The sequence below is a fragment of the Misgurnus anguillicaudatus genome, chromosome 8 (assembly GCF_027580225.2).
Source record: "Misgurnus anguillicaudatus chromosome 8, ASM2758022v2, whole genome shotgun sequence".
NCBI lineage: Eukaryota > Metazoa > Chordata > Actinopteri > Cypriniformes > Cobitidae > Misgurnus > Misgurnus anguillicaudatus.
The window spans coordinates 6451709-6471338 of record NC_073344.2 but is presented as its reverse complement, the minus strand read 5'-3'; the positions used below and the strand labels follow the sequence as shown (position 1 = coordinate 6471338).

The 19630-nt window shown below is 36.6% G+C and overlaps 1 protein-coding gene across 5 annotated transcripts in view; it reads right to left on the bottom strand.

Moving 5' to 3' along the window:
- Window positions 1-19630, bottom strand: part of pex5la (peroxisomal biogenesis factor 5-like a) — a 121501-nt gene that overhangs the window by 46361 nt on the left and 55510 nt on the right. For 4 of the 5 annotated variants that reach the window (XM_055212922.2, XM_055212919.2, XM_055212921.2 and 1 more), the window contains 2 exons: window positions 15109-15213; window positions 5086-5197 (listed from right to left, as the gene is read on the bottom strand). In XM_055212922.2, coding sequence (XP_055068897.2) covers window positions 5086-5197; window positions 15109-15177 — 181 coding nt within the window. In that variant the 5' untranslated portion in view covers window positions 15178-15213. The remainder of the gene's footprint in view (window positions 1-5085; window positions 5198-15108; window positions 15214-19630) is intronic. The other variant, XM_055212924.2, reaches the window with a different exon arrangement.

Here is a 19630-nt window from a genome sequence, read left to right as displayed (position 1 = left end):
GTTTAAGAAGTTTTAATGTCCATCCATATTTATTTTTCAATCTATTTTATTAAGATACTAACAGAAAATACAGGAAATATGTAAAAAAAAAAAAATTTAAATTCAGACCTAATGTCTTCTTTAGACATTGTCTGTGTTTAGTGTGACCTCTCTTGGCACTAAACACATCTTGAGCGTTTTTGAGCAAAATGAACTAAAATGACAAATTTCTTTAAAATTAGAAATAGGATTTAATTTTATTTCGGTTTAAGGGCGCACTCACATTATCCAAACCAAACCATGCCCCAGCTGTACTTTTATCGATCCGAGCCCGGGCACGCTTTCGACATTAAGATGTGGTTGTTTTGAAAAAAGCAGGAAGTAAAGCACTCTCTTAACACCAGTGCTTTAAGTGGGCCGGAACGCGCCGGTACTCAGTACCGCCACTTCTAAAAATAGCTCTTGAGCGTACCACCACCTCTCCCTGAGCCCAGAACGTGCTTTTAGCGTACCGGAACGCTCATTTGCACCTCTGTTTAAATCAGAGGTTTTAATCCTTTTGGCTGCGCTGCCGCTTTTCAGAGCACTCTTCACACTGTACACTTCCTAATTCGTCCCACCGAGAGCAGAGACTACATTACCCATACACCCTTGAGTTTACAAGTTAAAAGCGCATGCATCGCCTTTGCTGTCAGTCAGCCTCAACGTGGTGTGGAGAGGTGTGACTCACCATACCCGTCAAGTATCCCGTTTTAGCCGGGAAAGTCCCGTATTTTACCCTTCTTTCCCGCCGTCCTCCCGTATTAGTATTTTCCCTTAAATCTCCTGTATTTTATCCTCCGTAATTTCGCACGCAAAGGTTGTGATCTATACAAAGATCCTAAAGATCGCTAAAGATCCACTGATTCCGCTAATCCACTTCGTGTTTTCCCGCCCGCCCCGCAGCATCTCTGTGTGCACTCTCTGCCTGGACGAAAGTTTCTGAAGTTCGTTGCATTAACAGGTAGATTTATTACATTATATCAGCTGTTAAACCGCAGAATTACTCATTTGGAAGTTTGTTTATGTATTTGTAAAATGTAAAAGTGCTAACAACTTAGCAAGCAAACAACAACAAAATATCCATATTCTTACTATTATCGCTTGTCTAATGGATTTAATGTTCCCAATCAGATCTAAGTTAATATAAACACTAAATTTGCTGTTGTTGGCACACTTTGTAGGCAAAAAATACAAAAAACACAAATGCCTTCACAAAATAAAGACAGAGAACGGAAAGGGAGGCTGCTTCTTAAGGCAGTTCAACATTGCAAACATGGATTCAAAGATCCATCAAGCCAGCAGGTAAATCATATTGAATATTTTTGTGTCACACTTTAATTCTTGTTATTATATTTCCCATTATAATCACTTGTCTAAGTTGATGCTAGTAATATAACACATCATATTAATAATACTTTATTAAAACCATAGTAATAGTACCATCCCCCTTAGTGCCCTTTTTGGTTTGGGACACTGCCCAACGAAATTTCAATGAATTTGAACGACGTGCACAGTAGTTTTACCACCCGCAAAATGGAAAACAATGGGAAAAAATAAAGTGACGACTTTCTAGTTTTAAATTGCCAGTATTTTGTTATTCTTGAACCCATAGACATGGTCTTGGTGTCATTTTAAAGTTTTTGTTTTTAAGCTCTTTCTATCTAAACAACTAGTTGTAGCATTTGACCATGCTGAAAATTGTACTTATATATCTACCTTTTGCACATTTTATGTATGTTCAATAGCTATTTCTAGCTCAAGCAAATCCAAAAACTTATATAAGGATTTATTATTTTTTACAAGCTCGTCTGTTGACTGCTGAATATAAAACACCTTCAATATAGAAGTTCAGTCAGCAAAAAAAAAAAAAAAAAAAAAAAATAGAGTACCGGCACTTCTTTGGACCACTTAAAGCACTCTCTTAACACTGGAACCCATCGTAATGTTGAGTCTTTGTTTTTTATTCGGAGTCGTTTGGTGCGCGACGATAGACAGCCCTCTCACATGTCATCGTATTGCTTAGTTGATCTGTCACGTGTGCAGCTCGTATATTCACGTAACCCTGCTGCGCGCATCAAAAGGTTTTTACGGAGGCAGATGAAGGTGAGTGGTCGCGCAATTGGCGTCTTCACCTTTTGAACCGCGCTCCAGCCCACCCCTGCAACCCGGCCGGGGCGCGATTAACCAAACCCCGCCCGCGTGTGGTACAGAGTGATCACACTAGTCAAACGAACCAGGCTTTGGGGGTCAAACGTGCCCAAGCACGGTTTGGTTTGGATAGTGTGAGTACGCCAAGTGGAAGGGGAGTTTACCCTAAAAACTTCCTACATAAATTTACATTTTTATACAGTTTTTAATACTACATACACATTTCCTCTATTTTCTGGATGTATCCTATTAAAGAGACTGATAAACAATTATATATGATCACTTTAACATTGGAAAAACAACAAAAGTAATTGTGGCATGGTGGAGTAAGACTTTTGCACAGTACTGTATATATTTAAAATAGGTCTCAATTTGATTGGTTAAGTTGGCCAAAATTGGTTACTTGCTTAGAGCATGTGAAGTTTTAAAAGTGAAAGACATAATAGGACTACTACTCGTGTAAATGTATTCTAGCAGATCTCAAAACCAAAATCAATCTAAATGGTATAATAGGACCCCTTTAACAAGATTGAGATACATCAGCATACATAAGTGTCTGATGCTTTTGAATTTTTGCTTTACTGTTACAGATACAAGTGTCAACAGACTTCCATTAACTTCAAGGTTTGTACTCATAGATACAGAGCTATAGAGCTGAGACTCAAGTGTGCCTTAATGGGCTGATCGCATTTAAATCTTCGAAGACATCTATAGACGAAATAGTGTACGCACGTGGCCTAACACCTTGACATTATAAAGTCTGTCTCAGAAACCAGAAGAAAACGAAGTAGTGATTTTGTATCACTAAAATCTTATTTCATAAAATGCACTCAGGAGAATAATAATTGAATTCAGATGCATTCAATTTTAAAGATTACAGCACATCCTGTTTAAGACCTGAATTAAAATTTATATAATCATTTCAACACATTTAAAAAAGGTGCTTCACAATGGCATAAAATAACCATTTGTCGCTGAATAATTCCGTAAAAAACCTTTAACATCTGAAGAACCTTTTGAGGAACCAAATAGGTTCTTTCATTTTTACCTGTGTACCTGTATTCTTCCAAACACAAACCTTTCTGTTTTTGTTTAAAAAACTACATTTGATTTCTATTGGGCCACAGAAGGTACATATTCATATTCATAAAACAACGGAGGAGCTCAGATGCAAAATGTAACTGTAAATGCCACCTCTGTCAAAAATGAGATAATGATATTGACTGAATGCTCTCGGCATGTATTATGTTCATTAAATACCTGTTCTTCAAGTCTGCATAATCCCAGCCTTCAGGTCATTCAGAAATACTGGTTTGTTGGCAGGAGACGCTATTCCATTGATCCCAGCACCCCATGTGGTTTATAGTTTCTTTAGTTTTACATTCTGACTTCAATTATTTGCAATGTTTCTAGTTACATCTTTAGTGATTTTGCAATTGCTATTATGTCTTGTCCAAAGAAGTAGATTTTTTTTAGGGTTTTGCAGCAAAATACACTCAAATTTGTTAAATTCCACTGAAATGACTGAATTGACATTTGTGAAAATAAGGTATATCAGCTACTGACTTTTCATTGGCATTAAGATTAAATTACGAAAATTAAACATAAGAGCCTGATACAAATGCTCATTCACAAGAAAACATGTCACACGTACTCAGCAGTACAGAAACCTTGCTCCAAGTTGCACCTTTAATGTTACATTTGGCCAACTTCAGATATCAATTCTGATACTCAACTACAAAATACACTCACCTAAAGGATTATTAGGAACACTGGTTCAATTTCTCATTAATGCAATTATCTAATCAACCAATCACATGGCAGTTGCTTCAATGCATTTAGGGGTGTGGTCCTGGTCAAGACAATCTCCTGAACTCCAAACTGAATGTCAGAATCGGAAAGAAAGGAGATTTAGGCAATTTTGAGGGTGGCATGGTTGTTGGTGCCAGACGGGCCGGTCTGAGTATTTAACAATCTGCTCAGTTACTGGGATTTTCACGCACAACCATTTCTAGGGTTTACAAAGAATGGTGTGAAAAGGGAAAAACATCCAGTATGCGGCAGTCCTGTGGGTGAAAATACCTTGTTGATGTTAGAGGTCAGAGGAGAATGGACTGATAAAAGAGCAACTTTGTCTGAAATAACCACTCGTTACAACCGAGGTATGCAGCAAAGCATTTGTGAAGCCACAACACGCACAACAACAATGAAAGTCATTGCTTTGTAATATAGGCGAGCCGGGAAGCAAGTGAAATAAATATAAATATAGTTTTAGTTTTTCTCATTGTGTACCTTTATTTTTGAGAGTGTATGCAGGCAGAAAAAAGGTACAAAAGTTGTGACTGAAACAGTACCTTATGAAAAGTTCCTAGTATGTACTATTTTGGAACAGATACAGTACAGTATGTACTTTTGAGGTACATATGTACCTCTCAGGTTCCAATATGCACCTTTTAGGTACCAATATGCACCTATAGGTACAAAAATTTACTTGATTAATTGAAAAATGTACTTTAAAAAGATACCGCCCCAGTGACAACATTTGTACCTTCTTGTACCCTTTAAGTGTGGCACTTTGCAAAGCAACTTTACAGTAAATACATCTTAGTACATGCAATGCAAAATTATAACAATAATTAAAAAATGATAGAAAATAGGGAAATTATTAAATATACATGGTATTATTGCAAAGTTTTCATAAGATGTATAATGGTTTGGTTATTGTATTGTTTATTTTATATATAAAATCTATATATAACACTGACAACATCTATAAGAATAAAAACTTTCTTTTTGATGCGTCTTCATCAAAACAGACACAAATATTATATTTTGTTTGTTAAGTTTGTTAATTTGTTTTGGACAATAAATAAAGAAGAGTTTTAGGACACATAGAATGGTGAGCATCTCCAGTACCTGCTGTGTTGGAGGTTACCGGACGGGCAGCTCCATCACACTTGGTCTCACAAAGGAAATCATCGATGGAGGGGCTCAGCAAGGGACGGCTCTCTTGTTGCTCACTCACCAGCTGAAAAAAATCAAGCAGAAGTAACTGGTGAGATTCACATTATTGCACTTGGCCTCTAGTACTCTTATTGCTTGAGTTGCATCCAGCCTCCATGTAGTGATCATCTCTGCGTAAAATTGGCAACAACGGCAGTAATCTTCCTCTTCAGCTCCTGTGACTGTCTATTTCTTACCATTGTTTGAAATAACACCCTTCCCAGACAGCAGACGACTACGCACCAGATCCGGGCCGAAGTCAGCGGATCCGGCACGAATCCGGTTCGGAGTTGTCTGCTGTCTGGGTTATATCAAACAAGGTATTTCACAAAGTAGATAAAGACTTAGACCTACTTATTAATAGAAAGGATGTGCTTGAAGTGCCTGAAGATAATTTTAAAATGTTGAGCATGAAACGTTTTCAACATGCAAAAAATCTACTTTTTACGCATGATTTGCCAAGTAAGTTTTCTAGAGCATGTTGTAGAATTTTTTTTAAAAGTATGTTTCCATAGTTTTTTTAGCACATGCAAGCAAGCATTTTCAAGTTATTTGAAGTGGCACACTGAGAATTGGGAGACTGACTCTGGCGCGAACTGAATTCACATGACAAAGCGAAAAAAAATGTAATTGGGCAGATTTTTTGATTTCCTCCACTGCAGTGGTCAATGAAGTGCTACTGTGTTAGAAAATAAAGCATTAAATCCCAGGCAGTCATGGTTTACACTGAATTAAGAACACATAAGAGATAACACAGAGCCTCAGTGAATTTAGCTATTGTAAATTAATATTGAATACATATTAAATTGCTTGACAAACACAGAGAGTAAATAGCACAGTAAAATCACACATAGTGCATTTTGCTTGTTTTTCCATTTCACGGCACAAAGTAATCATGTATGAATGTAATTATGACAAGATGCGAGGCTTTCTATATACTGTAGTGCCCCCATTAGTGTACTATATGTAAGAATGACAGAATGTGTGTATGTTCTCCTGAGAGACTGGCAGTGAGGTGGCCCTCTGTCTACAGAATGGAAACAACACATCAATCATCATTCGCTTGTTCTCCGTGTGTGCATTCAGCTGTGCCAAAGACTCATAGGAGGAGAGCACTGTTGAGTACAGTATATGAATACAGCACATCTACATTTTTAGAAATGTCCTATTTAAAAATGTCATGTTTTGGGCAGGAAAGTCATGTTTGTAACATAGTGAAGCATTTTGTGCTTAATTTGATTTTTTATGTGTACACATAATTTCAGTCTTTTTTCTCCTTGTATATTCTCTGTTTTGTTATTTGTAGAATTACATGAGCTTGGTTAAATAAAAACAGCACTTTAATTTTTGGGTAAATTATCCATTTCATATTGCATTTCAGTGTGCAGGGCCCATTGCAACCTTGACCTCATAATGATTGACCATGATTCAAGTAATTTTAATGCCTAGAATACAGAGAGATTTAGGCTTTGTCCACACGAAGTCGGTGCATTCCCTATCCGATCATTTTTTTTCCTTGTTCTAAAAAAATAATCCGTAAACACGGCGTCGTCTCAAGAAATATCTGCGCACACACGAAACCACTGAAACCGACTGAAAGCGGTGTAGTATATATGCCAGACCAATATGGGGCGCTGTAATTCTGCCATAGATATACACAGAGAAGAAGACTTTGAGCATGCGCATAACCAACGTATGGTGTTGTCCATTATCGCTTGTTGCTCACCACAATTGCATAGAAGCAATAGATTTTGCTGTTATAATGCTAGTAGGCTTAGTAGCTTCTGTAGCACGAACACAATCACGTAGTCCGCCATTATTGTTGTTGCTGTTACGTGTGACGCTTCCGACACGTGATGTGATGACGTTTTCGCTTCACAAAATATACGGATTAGCTGTACACGCGAAACTGCAAGGGTGTCAATTTCAGATTTATCCACTTTAGGACCCGGTTTCAAAAAATAGCGGTTTCAATCTCCCAAAACGCCGGATCCGTGTGGATGAAACGCCAATACGATAAAAAATGTATACGTATACAGTGATACACGTCTCCGTGTGGACAGCCCCTAAAAGATTTAAAATATTATTTTCAACTTCAAGACTATTTGTTTTCAATTAAAGTTAGTAGGTTCGTAAAGGTTGAAGGTTAGTAATTTCTATGTGAATTTTGTAGTTTTCATGTCTTGCTTACACTGTCAGAAAATGATCAAAACCTAGTAGTCCCTAGCTGGAATGGACCCCTTTCAAAAAGTACACCTTTGCACCTAAAAAGTTCATATTAGTACCTCAAAGATACATACTGGTACCAAATGTATACATATCAGTACTTAAATAATATATATTCTGACATTTTTAAAGGTTACTGCCACAGTGACCATTTTTTTGACTAGAGCTAAGAAATAATAAAGTGTGCAGGGTTAGTTGTAACACAGACTGTTTACATTGTTGCACAAGGTTGAGCCTTTTATTTTTTCTGTATTTTTTTCACGTTGCCAAAAGACAATCTCCCGGAAATTATTGGAAATGTATAATGTTTCTCCAGAGAGTTATTGAGGAACGAGCATTATGGTGGTATGTAAGTAAATTTTTTCATCATAAGTTTTTTTTTGGTTTCTAAGTTGGTTGTGTAAGATACCAAATCCAATGCTATGTCATATTAATCAGTGTCTTGTTGACTAAAACAGCATCGTTTTGAAATATGTCTGCAGCTCTTAACTTTTTTGGTTGCTTGAAAATATTTTGACCCAGCGGGGTTAATTGTAACGCTGTGTTACAACTAACCCCTCAGAACTAACGATATGAAAACCGCTAACGTTAGCATAAATTTTGCCGTTGTTTTAAATAGGCTACACTCGAATGATTGCTGGCTGCCAACAAAATAAATGTGCCTGTCTTATCAAAAATCATGTCAAATTTATTTTTGTTCATATCTTTAATATTGATTAAATAAGGTCACGTCAAAGATTGAAATCATAATGAAATGAATGGCTAAAATCAGACTTTGATGCTCATTATCTCATTATAATTTGAAACCGTAGTATGGTTATTACAGACTGGGTCACATATAAAAAATGTTTTGTCATAATTGTGCTGCTTTTTCTCACATATTTAGACAGTTGTATCCATTCCTAATTGAACTATTGTTAGAAAAGGGCTGGATGAATGAATACAGTGTGGATACCTGTCTATTAGGCAGATATATAAACAATATCCACTTCAGGTAGACAAAATAGTCTTGAAATATTTGCCTGCTAACTTAATTTTTAGCAAGTGTTTTAAATAAGGAGACATCCAAAACATTCTGGGAGGGGGTCCTCGAGGACCAGAATTGGAAAGCACTGATCTAGAGCCTGAATGAGGCGTTAAAATACATGCTGCATATTTATGAATATTGATAGCAGTGTATGCTAGCCCTTGGATCGTTTGGAAAAGCTTTCCTGGTGTGATAGTATTTGCCAAAACACTGACCCAGGAAACATAATTGGGTTGCAGAGACAACTTCTGGCTCTGCTGGTGTCAGGGAGGAAATTTATCTGTTGGCTGGCTGTAATGGCTGATGTTACCCAAGTTGAACTCCTGCTGTTAAAACAGCTTGTAGCATAATAGTTAAAAAAAAACTGTTGCCTTTTCCTAGTGTCTTTTGAAAAACTCAACTTTAAGTTAAAACAAATTTAAGTAAAAAATTGTATAGACAATATCATAGATTATCTCTTAAAGATCGAAAATAGTCCCTTGCTTTTGAAAGTAACCAAGATGACTATTTTCGGGCAGTGTCTACGCCTGCTGTAGCCATGTTACATCAGCAAAGTCATTGATTTTTGTGCCAGTTTGAGAGTATGGTTCATAGCATATCTGCGTAGAAAATCGCAACTTCTAATTTTTCCGTCGGTCTTAGTACACAATGTAACTACAGAAGAGTCAAGTTTCAAATAGGAAAAATATCCAAACTCTTCGGTTATGTTTTAGCACAATGCTAATGGTCTAATCAGATTCAATGGACTATGCTAAGCTATGCTAAAAGTGCTAGCACCAGACCCGGAGATCAGCTGAATGGATTTCAAAACGGTAAAAATCAAATGTTTAACGCTAGGGGAGCTGGAAAATAAGCATCTTTTCAAAAAAAGTGGAACGTCCCTTTAACCCTCAAACAGAAGTTCATCTGGGAGTCTTATTTATTTTACAGCTTAGATTGAAAAGAGCATTCGAATTCTGCGGATGTGTTATGTAATAGTATCTTCTGTACAGATGCCTAATAATGATTTGTGTGTTTAAGTTTAAAGGACTCTTACAGGCTTTTTTATAAAAGAATTACTTCTTCCCCGGTGAATGCCAGAAGAATAAGGGTCATAATGAGAGAGGGGAATATTTCATGTTTCTGGCTCTAATTCTTAATTATATAATTCCCCTGTATTCAGTGTTACAGTAAATATTTCTTCATGTTTGGCACAAATATAACAGTATTGCTTTCATTAACATTCACAGATGACTGCAGTCACATTGCAAAACAGTTAAATTATTTTTTAGCCAGTCTAATTTATTCAAATCATCTGACAAAGAGATTGTTGGAACGTTTTTAGGGGATTTACTGGCAAGTAGTACTGTAAATAAAGAAACACTGATGTGTCTCCATTGGTGATGCACATACAGTATTTCTAACGCCCAAAACCAGCTTGATCTTGTGCCTCTGGCTAGCTCAATTGTTTATATTTTATATGCATTTCATGCCATATAAAAATGTGATATTTTTTCATGAATAACGGGAGTTTTTCAGCTACACACAACTAAAGCTAGACATCAGGATAAACTCAGCCTTTAGTATAGCAAACTGCTTCCTCTCAACTAAAGACGTGCACCTGCTTTTCCTCTCTTCTCACACCACTTTGATGTTGTTGATTGAAGTTGCTTTATTGTCTCACTACACCTCATACGCTCTATTAACCCATCATCGAAAACAAACGACCCTTTCCTCCAAGATTGCTTATTTTGCTGTAATTATAGCCAACACCAGCTAAACTAACATAAAATGTATTGTTTTGATCAGAACTTGACCCCTCAACCCTGAGAATGTGCAACAGAACAACACAAACCATTTGAAAAAAAGTAGTTCATCAAGCATTTATATACACACACGTATATACCTTGTTTTAACATAAATATCAAATGGTGCCAGGGGGCAAAATATATTAATTGATCATAATTCTGTGTACTTAAACCTCAAAAAAATAAAGCTACTAAATTGTATAATTTTATATGTTTTAATTAAAATTTTAAGTACAATTTTTTTGAGAACCACTGATCTAATCAGCCAATCACATGGCGGCAACTCAACCCATTTAAGCATGCAGGCATTGAAACCATGCATTAGATTGGGGAGGACAAGTGATTTTGGTGACTTTGAACGGGGCATGCTTGTCGATACCAAATGAGCAGTATTCACAGACCCAATCTGTATAAACCCTTCTTAAGTCATTTTCTGTGATTTATTGTTTTCTACATAAAATTATTTGACAATGTACAAAACATTCTGTGAAAATACATAGCTTTAAAACTGACTGAGCAAGGCCAAAGATTAAAATCAATGAAAGTCTTATGCTTCAAATCTCATAAGATTATAAGACTTTAATCTAAATTTCACAGACAGGTTCACATTTTTAGAAACTGCTGATCCACTGGGATTTTAATCATAATCATATGTTCACAGAGAATGGCCAGATAATATAAAAATATCCTCACACCTGTGTCTTGCTATGGGCAAGTTTGTTTGTGGATAAAATAAAAGCCTTATTAAGAAGATGAACATACTGCTAGTTATTAAAAGGTTCTCTCTATAGACCGTTTCATGGGACGCACGTGCGGTGACGCGATAAGCGCCTGGTCCGAACTTTACTTCTGGTTTCTGTTTGCTTAATGGTCTGACTGGTTGCTGAAACTGAACTCTTAAACAAATACCTCTTCGAAAATAACAACTGTTTTGGGTTCCTATGTAATCTATGTGTTGTTTATTTTGCTTATACATAAACTACTTTAAAATGACTTTGTTGTTATTTATTCTACACAGAGTTAACCGGAAGTTACATGATGACCACGAAATCTGGTGTTTATGTTGTTACTGCTGAAACCGTCTATAAACAAAAGGAATATTGCAACCGAAGGCACATAATAATCAACCAAGACTTGAACATCAAGGTCACACACTTTAGTTAAAATTAGGATTTGATGATTCATGTTGTGCAAAATGTTCTATTCTGAGACTGTGCCATCATTGTGCTTCTGATGTGCTATCTAGACATGATGCTCCAGGACATTTATAGCAACCACATGCAGCCCTGTGAAAACATTACAGTGCTGGTTACCTTGTACTGACACTGCTGTCAACTAGGGAAAAAAAAAATGCTTGTTGATATAAGAAAAAAAAATGCTACTGGTATTTTTACCTCAAATTCGTCAAAGGGTTGACATTTAATTACTGTTGCTTATGATCAACCAACCATTATGCATCTTTTATGGCTTTTATGTGTAGCATCATGGCTTTCTATGCTTTCCTGAAGGACGAATCAAGAATTATGTCATGGAAAACTTCAGTTAATTGTGTCACATGGGTTTAGCTCCTGGTGGTAATGCCAAGATATTGTTGTCAAGGGAACATGGAACCGGTTTAGCTATATGACTCTTAAGGGGGAGTGTTTGGTCGAGGGGAGTAGACTCATGTGTGAGCCAACAATATAGTTTAATAAATAACAGCACAAACGTTCACAATTGCGTTATGTATGGAGAAAGGATTTTTAGTCCTAAGTCTTAACAGGTTAAAGACCAACAGTACAGTATGTACTTAATTGATCTTGAGTGCTTTACTGTTAGCCATTTCATTAATATTACATTTGAACCAAAAGCATTAAACAACAAAGACGGTTGCAATTTTTTATTGGTGAAGTATTAAAAACCCTCAAATGCACAAATAAAGGCAGTCAGATTTCACAATGAATATTAATGCATTTTCAGTCAACTTTCTATTCATTAAATTTCCTATTTAATAACTACTTTTTATTTATGATAACACAGCAACTTACTGTAGAAGATAAAGACCGAAAATGTTTCATGTTCATTTAACTTTGAACAAACTGTTGCCAGTAAATAATATAAATGTAAAATCTACAGTAAGTTACAGAAAAATCATTAGCAGCTGTATCTATGGGCCGTTAAACGCAAGTTGTCCGCCATATTGAAGAGTCCAAGGCGCTATGTAAACCAGTGTTGCCAAGTCTGCCAAACTGACTTTAAAACTGTTGACGTGGACTGTTTTTCCCACGGGTTAGATGTGGAAGGATTTTGTTCATCAGATGTCAATATTAAGTTTATACTATTTTATTTATGAAAGATAAAATTTTGCTATGTGGTAAAAGGGCATTTGGATAGATTTGATGATAACGCAAATCTGGCAACCCTGCCAAGCTGATGCGTGAACAATCGAGAGCAAACTGACTGTGGGCATGTATAATACGCATGTTCTGCATAACTATCAAGTGTTACATACACATTACACACCAAATGTGCGGCATCGATTTACTCGCTCTAGATTACTCGCGTGATTTAACTTTGTGTCATGCTAATTTTTCGCTCGAGTTGAATATTTCAACTTGAGCGAAGACACGTTTGAGGCAAATAGCGCCTGTTTTCGCGGCAAACACGCCGCCCATATCGCATCATTCGCATCACCCTGCGCGAGAACGCATCTAATCGCATCTTTGCATTGACTTTGTGTGTAATCTACTCGCACAAATCGTTGAACTCACATCTGGTGTGAACCCACAGTTAAGCTTCTTGTGGCACAATATTTGAATTCAACAAATGTGAGATTTGACAATAATGGTTGCTGCTGAGAACTGGAATCAAGATCGTTGGATAAAGGGCTGAATTTGTATCGGGTTCTCGCAATCGTATGGATTTAAAGATGTGGATTACAGTGAATCTTTTGTGAATTTATGTTGTGTCTTGGTGTAATTATTGTTGCATAGAAGAAAACGTCTTTTGTATGTCATGGGAAACAAACTAAATATTGCAAAATGATTAAATAATAACAAAAAAATAGGACATTTATATGATTAAGAAACACCAATGTCTGATATTTTAATAATTATTAATAGGAATATGTGCAAATGTACGTCTGTAAAGCTGTTAATACATTAATAAATAACGGATTAGTCCTGTCAACATGTCAATATCAGTGGTGTAGCGTCTGGGCATGCAGGGTATGCATGTGCAAATGGGCCCGGGCCAATAGGGGGCCCGGCCTGGGCCCGCCCCAGCTTTTAACAAAAATTTTTTTTTAAATTACATTTTTATTTGTGGCCGCAATAAAAATAAACACACGCGTATTCTCATGAGATCACATTGCATTGTTTAGTATGTTCATTAAGCTTTCATCTCGGGGACAGTTTGTTATATTGTCTTGTAGATGATTTCAGGTTTTATTTTCCTTGTGGGGAAATTTGGTCCCAAAAATGTAGGCAAAACCTGAAACACACACAGATAAAAAGACTAAAAGGAAAACTAATGGAATTATAACCCAGAATGATCCACAGACCACAGAGGCAAAACTATGACAATTGCATTACCTTGCCTAAAATCAACCGCTGAAGAGCTAGACAATGTATTTTTGCCAGAAATGTTCTGAAATCAAATAAACTTGCTTGTGCTGTCATATGCTGTTAGTGGAACGTACATGTTATCCCTACTGAGAAAAGACCAGCTAAAAGATGTTTGTTTTAGCTGGTCTCCAAGCCTAGTTTTAGGACACTTTTTAGCTGATCTTAGCTGGTTATGCTGGGAAACCTGCTGACCCAAGAGCTTAACCAGCTGACCCATCAGCTTGACCAGGCTGGAAGACCATCTCATTGATAATTTTCATTACCGCAATGTGTCCCTGACTGGATTTGGGTTCTTTGACATGCAAAATGTATAATTAAAAATCTAAAAAATAAAAAGCTTCAGTGCATGTTATACTAACATTAACAGTAAAGAAAACATGTGGAATTTGGTGATCATTGGTAAATGTAGAGACAGTAATAAGGAATATAAATGTGTCCAAGAAAAATTTTCTCATCTTCCGCAACAAATTTCAATCATTGTTTAAGCCCTCTAGGAACTTACATTTAAAAAAAAAATTGTTGGAAGGGACATAATTGACTGTGACACTTAAGATGGCTACCAGGTAAGCAGTTCTTATTTTTTCTCTCCAGATAAAAGTTTATTTTTTTTGTCGTCATAGTACCTAAACAACTTTTTAGTTCTCATTACCGAAACATGAGTTTGTAAATGCATATATTTAATGTAATATCATGTTGCGGTAATGATAATTTTTGACAATGATAATCTAAAAAATGTAAATAATTCTATAGGAAATATTTTTTTAATCCTTTATCTTATATGTGCAATAAATAAATAAATAAATTGGCTTCAAAGGCTTTTTAAAAAAATCTGATGCTGGAAACTTTTTAAGTCTGGATTTCGTGAGAATCACCCTGTTGGGTCAACTGGTCTTCCAGTCTGAACCGCTAAGACTAGCTAAAAAGTGTCCTAAACCCCTCTAAAACCAGCATGCTACACCAGTATATTTTACTGTATATCAAAGTAAATAAAAAGATTAACTTAAAGTATAACAGGTATTACAGTTTAATGTTTAGGGTATCTGGTAAAGTGCCAATATTAGATAAATCTATAAGCGAAAGGGTGTGTATTAAAATCCTATATTCTGCATTTCTCTGTTGCCCCATGAGTCCACTGAAAATGTCTTTGTTCCTATTATATATTGTCTGTGACAGGTCTTGCCTGATGGGAAAAGCTCTGTTTATAGAGCAGCTCTGAATGAAATCAGTCCCAATGGAAATGACCCGTATAATCATCAGCACTTTTGCATATGGCTGCAGTAGTTCTGCCCACCTTGTTTGTCATCGTGAGGAGGGGTTTGCCTTCTGAGGACGCCTTATTGGGTATCTCCTTCAGGACCATGGCAACGGTCTTATCTGCAGCCCTAGCGTCTTTCCCCTACAACAGTGAAATCAACAATGACTTATGTCAGGACAGAATATTTAGATATTCCAAATATCACTTGTCCTACGGTGGTACAAGGCTCAACGTTTTATTTGGTAACAGACTGACATGGTTCATGGTTCAAAATAAAGCAGCCACATGTGAAAACAGCTGTATGGGGCCTGAATATATTCTCTTCTCACTCTCTTAAACGTCACCCACTTTTTTACTTTGCCCGATGAAGTGCAAGACCACAAAAAGGCCACGGCAGTCATGTGAGTGATAGTGTGGCTATGGTTAACTGCCTTTATCTGAGCTACAGAGACAGAGATGTATAGCTAGTCTGTCACTTTCAGTTAACCATTTCCTCCCCAGCAGTAAGCAGAGAATCATACTGCTCCAAGGACAAGTTATAGAATAGTTGAAATCGATTAAAAAACAGTACAATACTCTATTCAACTGTGCACTACTAGAGACAACAAAAAACGAATGCACTGCCAAATGAAATCCCACCTCTTTAAGCCTAAACAACCACTTTTGTAAACACCCATTTGTAGTTAATGGGTTTAGCTATTTCATCTACACCTATTTGTAAAAAGTGCATTAAAGCAAGAAGAATAAGCTTTATTCAATCCGTTGACTTATTCAGTACGCCTTATTCATTCCAAACCGAAGCTGTGAGGAATGGACGTCAAGAGCGTGTGCTTTAAACTGCTGGTTTTGTATCAGGATGGTGGTCATTCAGCCATCAAAACACATAAAATACATTGTTTTACAAATTTCCACAGGACAAAGAATCTCAGAAAACGTAGATTGTTAATATTAGATGGGACATATGATCTAATTTTGAGATGGAATATCGCGTTGTGTACATAATATCTGTTTTAGCCTGTTGGCTAATCGCTAATTTCTCATGTTTACTTTTCTTTTAAACACCAATATAGTGCAACAATTCAATATTTTATGACAACAACTAAGCATACATCTCCATTTGGTATAGATCATAAGAGTATGTCCTATGCATTTACTCCGTTATGTTTTTAAGACATGAACATTGATTTAATAATGCGTGTTTTACTCGGCCATTCGTGCCAGTTCCGCCAGACACGTCCTTAACAGGGAAGTTGCGTTAGTTGACCGCATACGTCATCAAGGTTTAATATTTTTGGGTTCAATTTCAGAAAAGCAACCATTACATTTCAAGGTAAGAATAAAAACTACAATGATTGTATGTCTTGAAAGAAATAAATCTTAATTTTCTAATGTATTTTAACTGAAATGTGAGAACCTTGATGTCGTATGCGGTCGACTTCCGGAGAACGCCCCCGAAATCCTGTTCGGGACGTGTCTGGCGGAACTGGCTCAAAGAAAACATGGCCACTGGCCACACTAGTTTTACTTGATAACAAGCTATTTACGTCCCTACTGAAAAATCCAGCTAAGACCAGCATAAGCTGGTGAGCTGGTTTTAGTTGGTCCCCAGCTTGGTTTTAGATGGTTTTGCTGGTGTAGGAAGCTGGTTTTGCTGGTGTAGCAAGCTGGTCTAGCTGTGTTTTGGTCACATTTTAAGCTGGTCTAGCTGGACTTAGCTGGTCATGCTGGAATACCAGCTGGCCCACCAGCATGACCAGCTTTGTCAGGATGGGAGGACCAGCGTAAACCACCTTAAACCAGCTAAGACCAGCTAGAGCCAGCTACCAGCTTATGCTGGTTTTGGCTGGATTTTTCAGTAGGGGTGACAGTTCATTGTGCAAGGTTTGTTAGAGGTAAAACTCCATATGAACTCTTGAAGTTGTGTACAAATGTTTAGTTAGATAAATCTTGCTTCTGTTGATTACGCTCAATGTGCTTAAAGGGGCCGTGAATTGGTCGATTTTATTGCTTTATGACGTTGATTGATGTCTACTTATGCATTTCGCGTTGTTTTTACATTCAAAAACATCAAAATAAATTAGTAATACGCTATTTTGTAACATGGATTAGTGGCTGTCTTGAGAAATGGTTCGTTTGAAGGGGCGGGCCGCATTGAAGACCTGAACGTAAACACCCAATGCTATGATTGGACAGCTTCATTACCCGTCATTAAATGTAGGGAAATGTTTTAAAAACATTATTGTGATAAAAATAGAAGCAGAACACAAATATGTTTGAGACACAAAAGATTCTTGGTTATAAACATTATAAACATAAATTAAAATACGTATATTAAAGTAGAAACAAATCTCGACGTGACTAAATTACCGTATAATACACAGTAAGCGTGCATCCGAATCTAAACTGCGTCTAATAAATCCTTATCAATAACTTTGTATATTTCTATTTTGCTTGTGAGGTTGCTTTTACATTCACGTAATGTTAAATACCACAGTTATATGATAAAAAATAAGCTTTGTTGAGTGTTTGACCTTTCAAACGCAACTTGCCTAAATTACCGTATACAACACAATAAACGTGCATTAGAATCTAAACTGCGGTTGATAAATCCTTCCTTATAACTAACTTTGTATATTTCTACCTTTAAATTACAGTCGTATTGTTAAGTGTTGTACCTTTATTAATCGTTTAATGTTTTTAGTAAATTAAAACAGTCAACAAACGTATAGACACGGATGTTACAACAGGACATATCAAGCAATCTCTTTTAACAAAGCAATAGTGAAACGCAGTAACTTAAATAAAGTAAAATGTCTTACTGTGAATTATACTGCTGTGTCATTGTTGTCAGATCCAATATAAGTGGTGCTTCTGAGTCTCTCTGCAAATCCAGCATCGACTTCTTTACAAATGAATCCATGTCCACAACGTTAACAAACGCTCCCCACACGAGCTGGAACTTCTTCAAAAGCAAACTTTATCCAAGCATATTGCTAATGTTAAGTTCCAAGCCTCCGAATTGAAGTATTTAGCTTCTGTGTTGTTCCCATGGTTGTTCCCACGCGGTTCTTCCAAACCGAAAATGCGTTTCCATGGTATCATAACAGATCACCGCGTCAAAATAAAAGTCTCTCAGAAAAAATGTATTTAAAAAGTCATTTTGGTTAAATTTGTCAATCTTTAAAGACATGTTTACTTACTGAAACACACGTGTCACGCGAAGCTGTGGGCGGGGCTACAAAAGTAGACTTGTCCTTTTGGTTATGGGGAGGTGTTTCAATTCTACTTTGACGTCATAGATTTCCGAATTTTTCACTGGAGTGTTTAGCTGGCTTGGTGCCAAAGATGGTTATATTTCAGTAGCACGGACGTTTTCAGTTCTGAAACTTGCAGGATGTTCATTTAAGTATGATGACCTCTTATATAACAAATTATCAAGTTAAAATTGAGTTTTTGATTCACCGCTCCTTTAAAAACTTACCGGAGAGAAGTTTTCAATGTATTCATGCCTTACGTTTTTTGTAATCTGTACGAATTGGATGTACTAAAGGACTATTTTAGTGTTTTAAAGAAAAGTAAGAATGCTACATTAGAAATGAATGATTAACCAACAGGCTAATAACAAAACACATTGCACACAATTCACAAGATTGAATGTGGTTAAAACTCTTTTGAAGTTTCACTAATACATTTTCCAGTGTTGGACCAGATGTATACAAAACCGTGTCGTCTGCATAAAAGTGAATATGAGAGTTGCCCGCAACTTGAGCAACATCATTAATATAAACAGAGAATAACATCGGGCCAAGAATTGAGCCCTGGGGCACCCCCTTAGATACAACAAGAGTCTCTTCTCATTTTAACAATCCATGATTTCCAAAGGCTCTTTGTCCTGTGGAAATCTGTAAAATTATGCATTTTCTGTGTTTAATAGTTTTAAAGTGCACGCTCTGGACGTCCATCCCTCGCAGCCTTGTTTTGGAATCAACATGGCGGCGGACTGAATGAGGCGTATGGACTAAATCCTTTTTTATTAATATGACAGTGTCCCTGTGCACAAGCCGGGCCCATAAAGAAATGCTTTACTGGGTTTTCTATGAAATAATGAGGAAGAAGCTTGACCTGAGTTTGACCTGAAGTGAGAGATGTCCTCGGGGCGACATATTGTGTTGACCCAAGGACAACATTTTGTAAATAAAACCTAAACCCTCCCCAACCCTAACCATAACCCTAAAATTAGAGGGAAATGATAAATAAAAAACATTGGTCTAGAAGCGGAACAGCTTTGGAATCAGTTTGTGACATAACCGATTTTCTCCAGTCTGAATCGGAGCAAATCCCAGCAGTTTATTCCAATATTTACTGGAAAGCTTCTCAGAAGGATGGAAGCTGTTATACCATAGCAGCATGTGGAGGACCAACTCCAAATTACTAGTTATTGTCAAATTACTGTTCAGAATATTTAGTTCTGTTACTCAGGTCTTCAAATGCTTTTTATAGTATATTCATAGTAGTTTAATTGAAACATAAAACATAAAACAAACAGCTATATAGTATG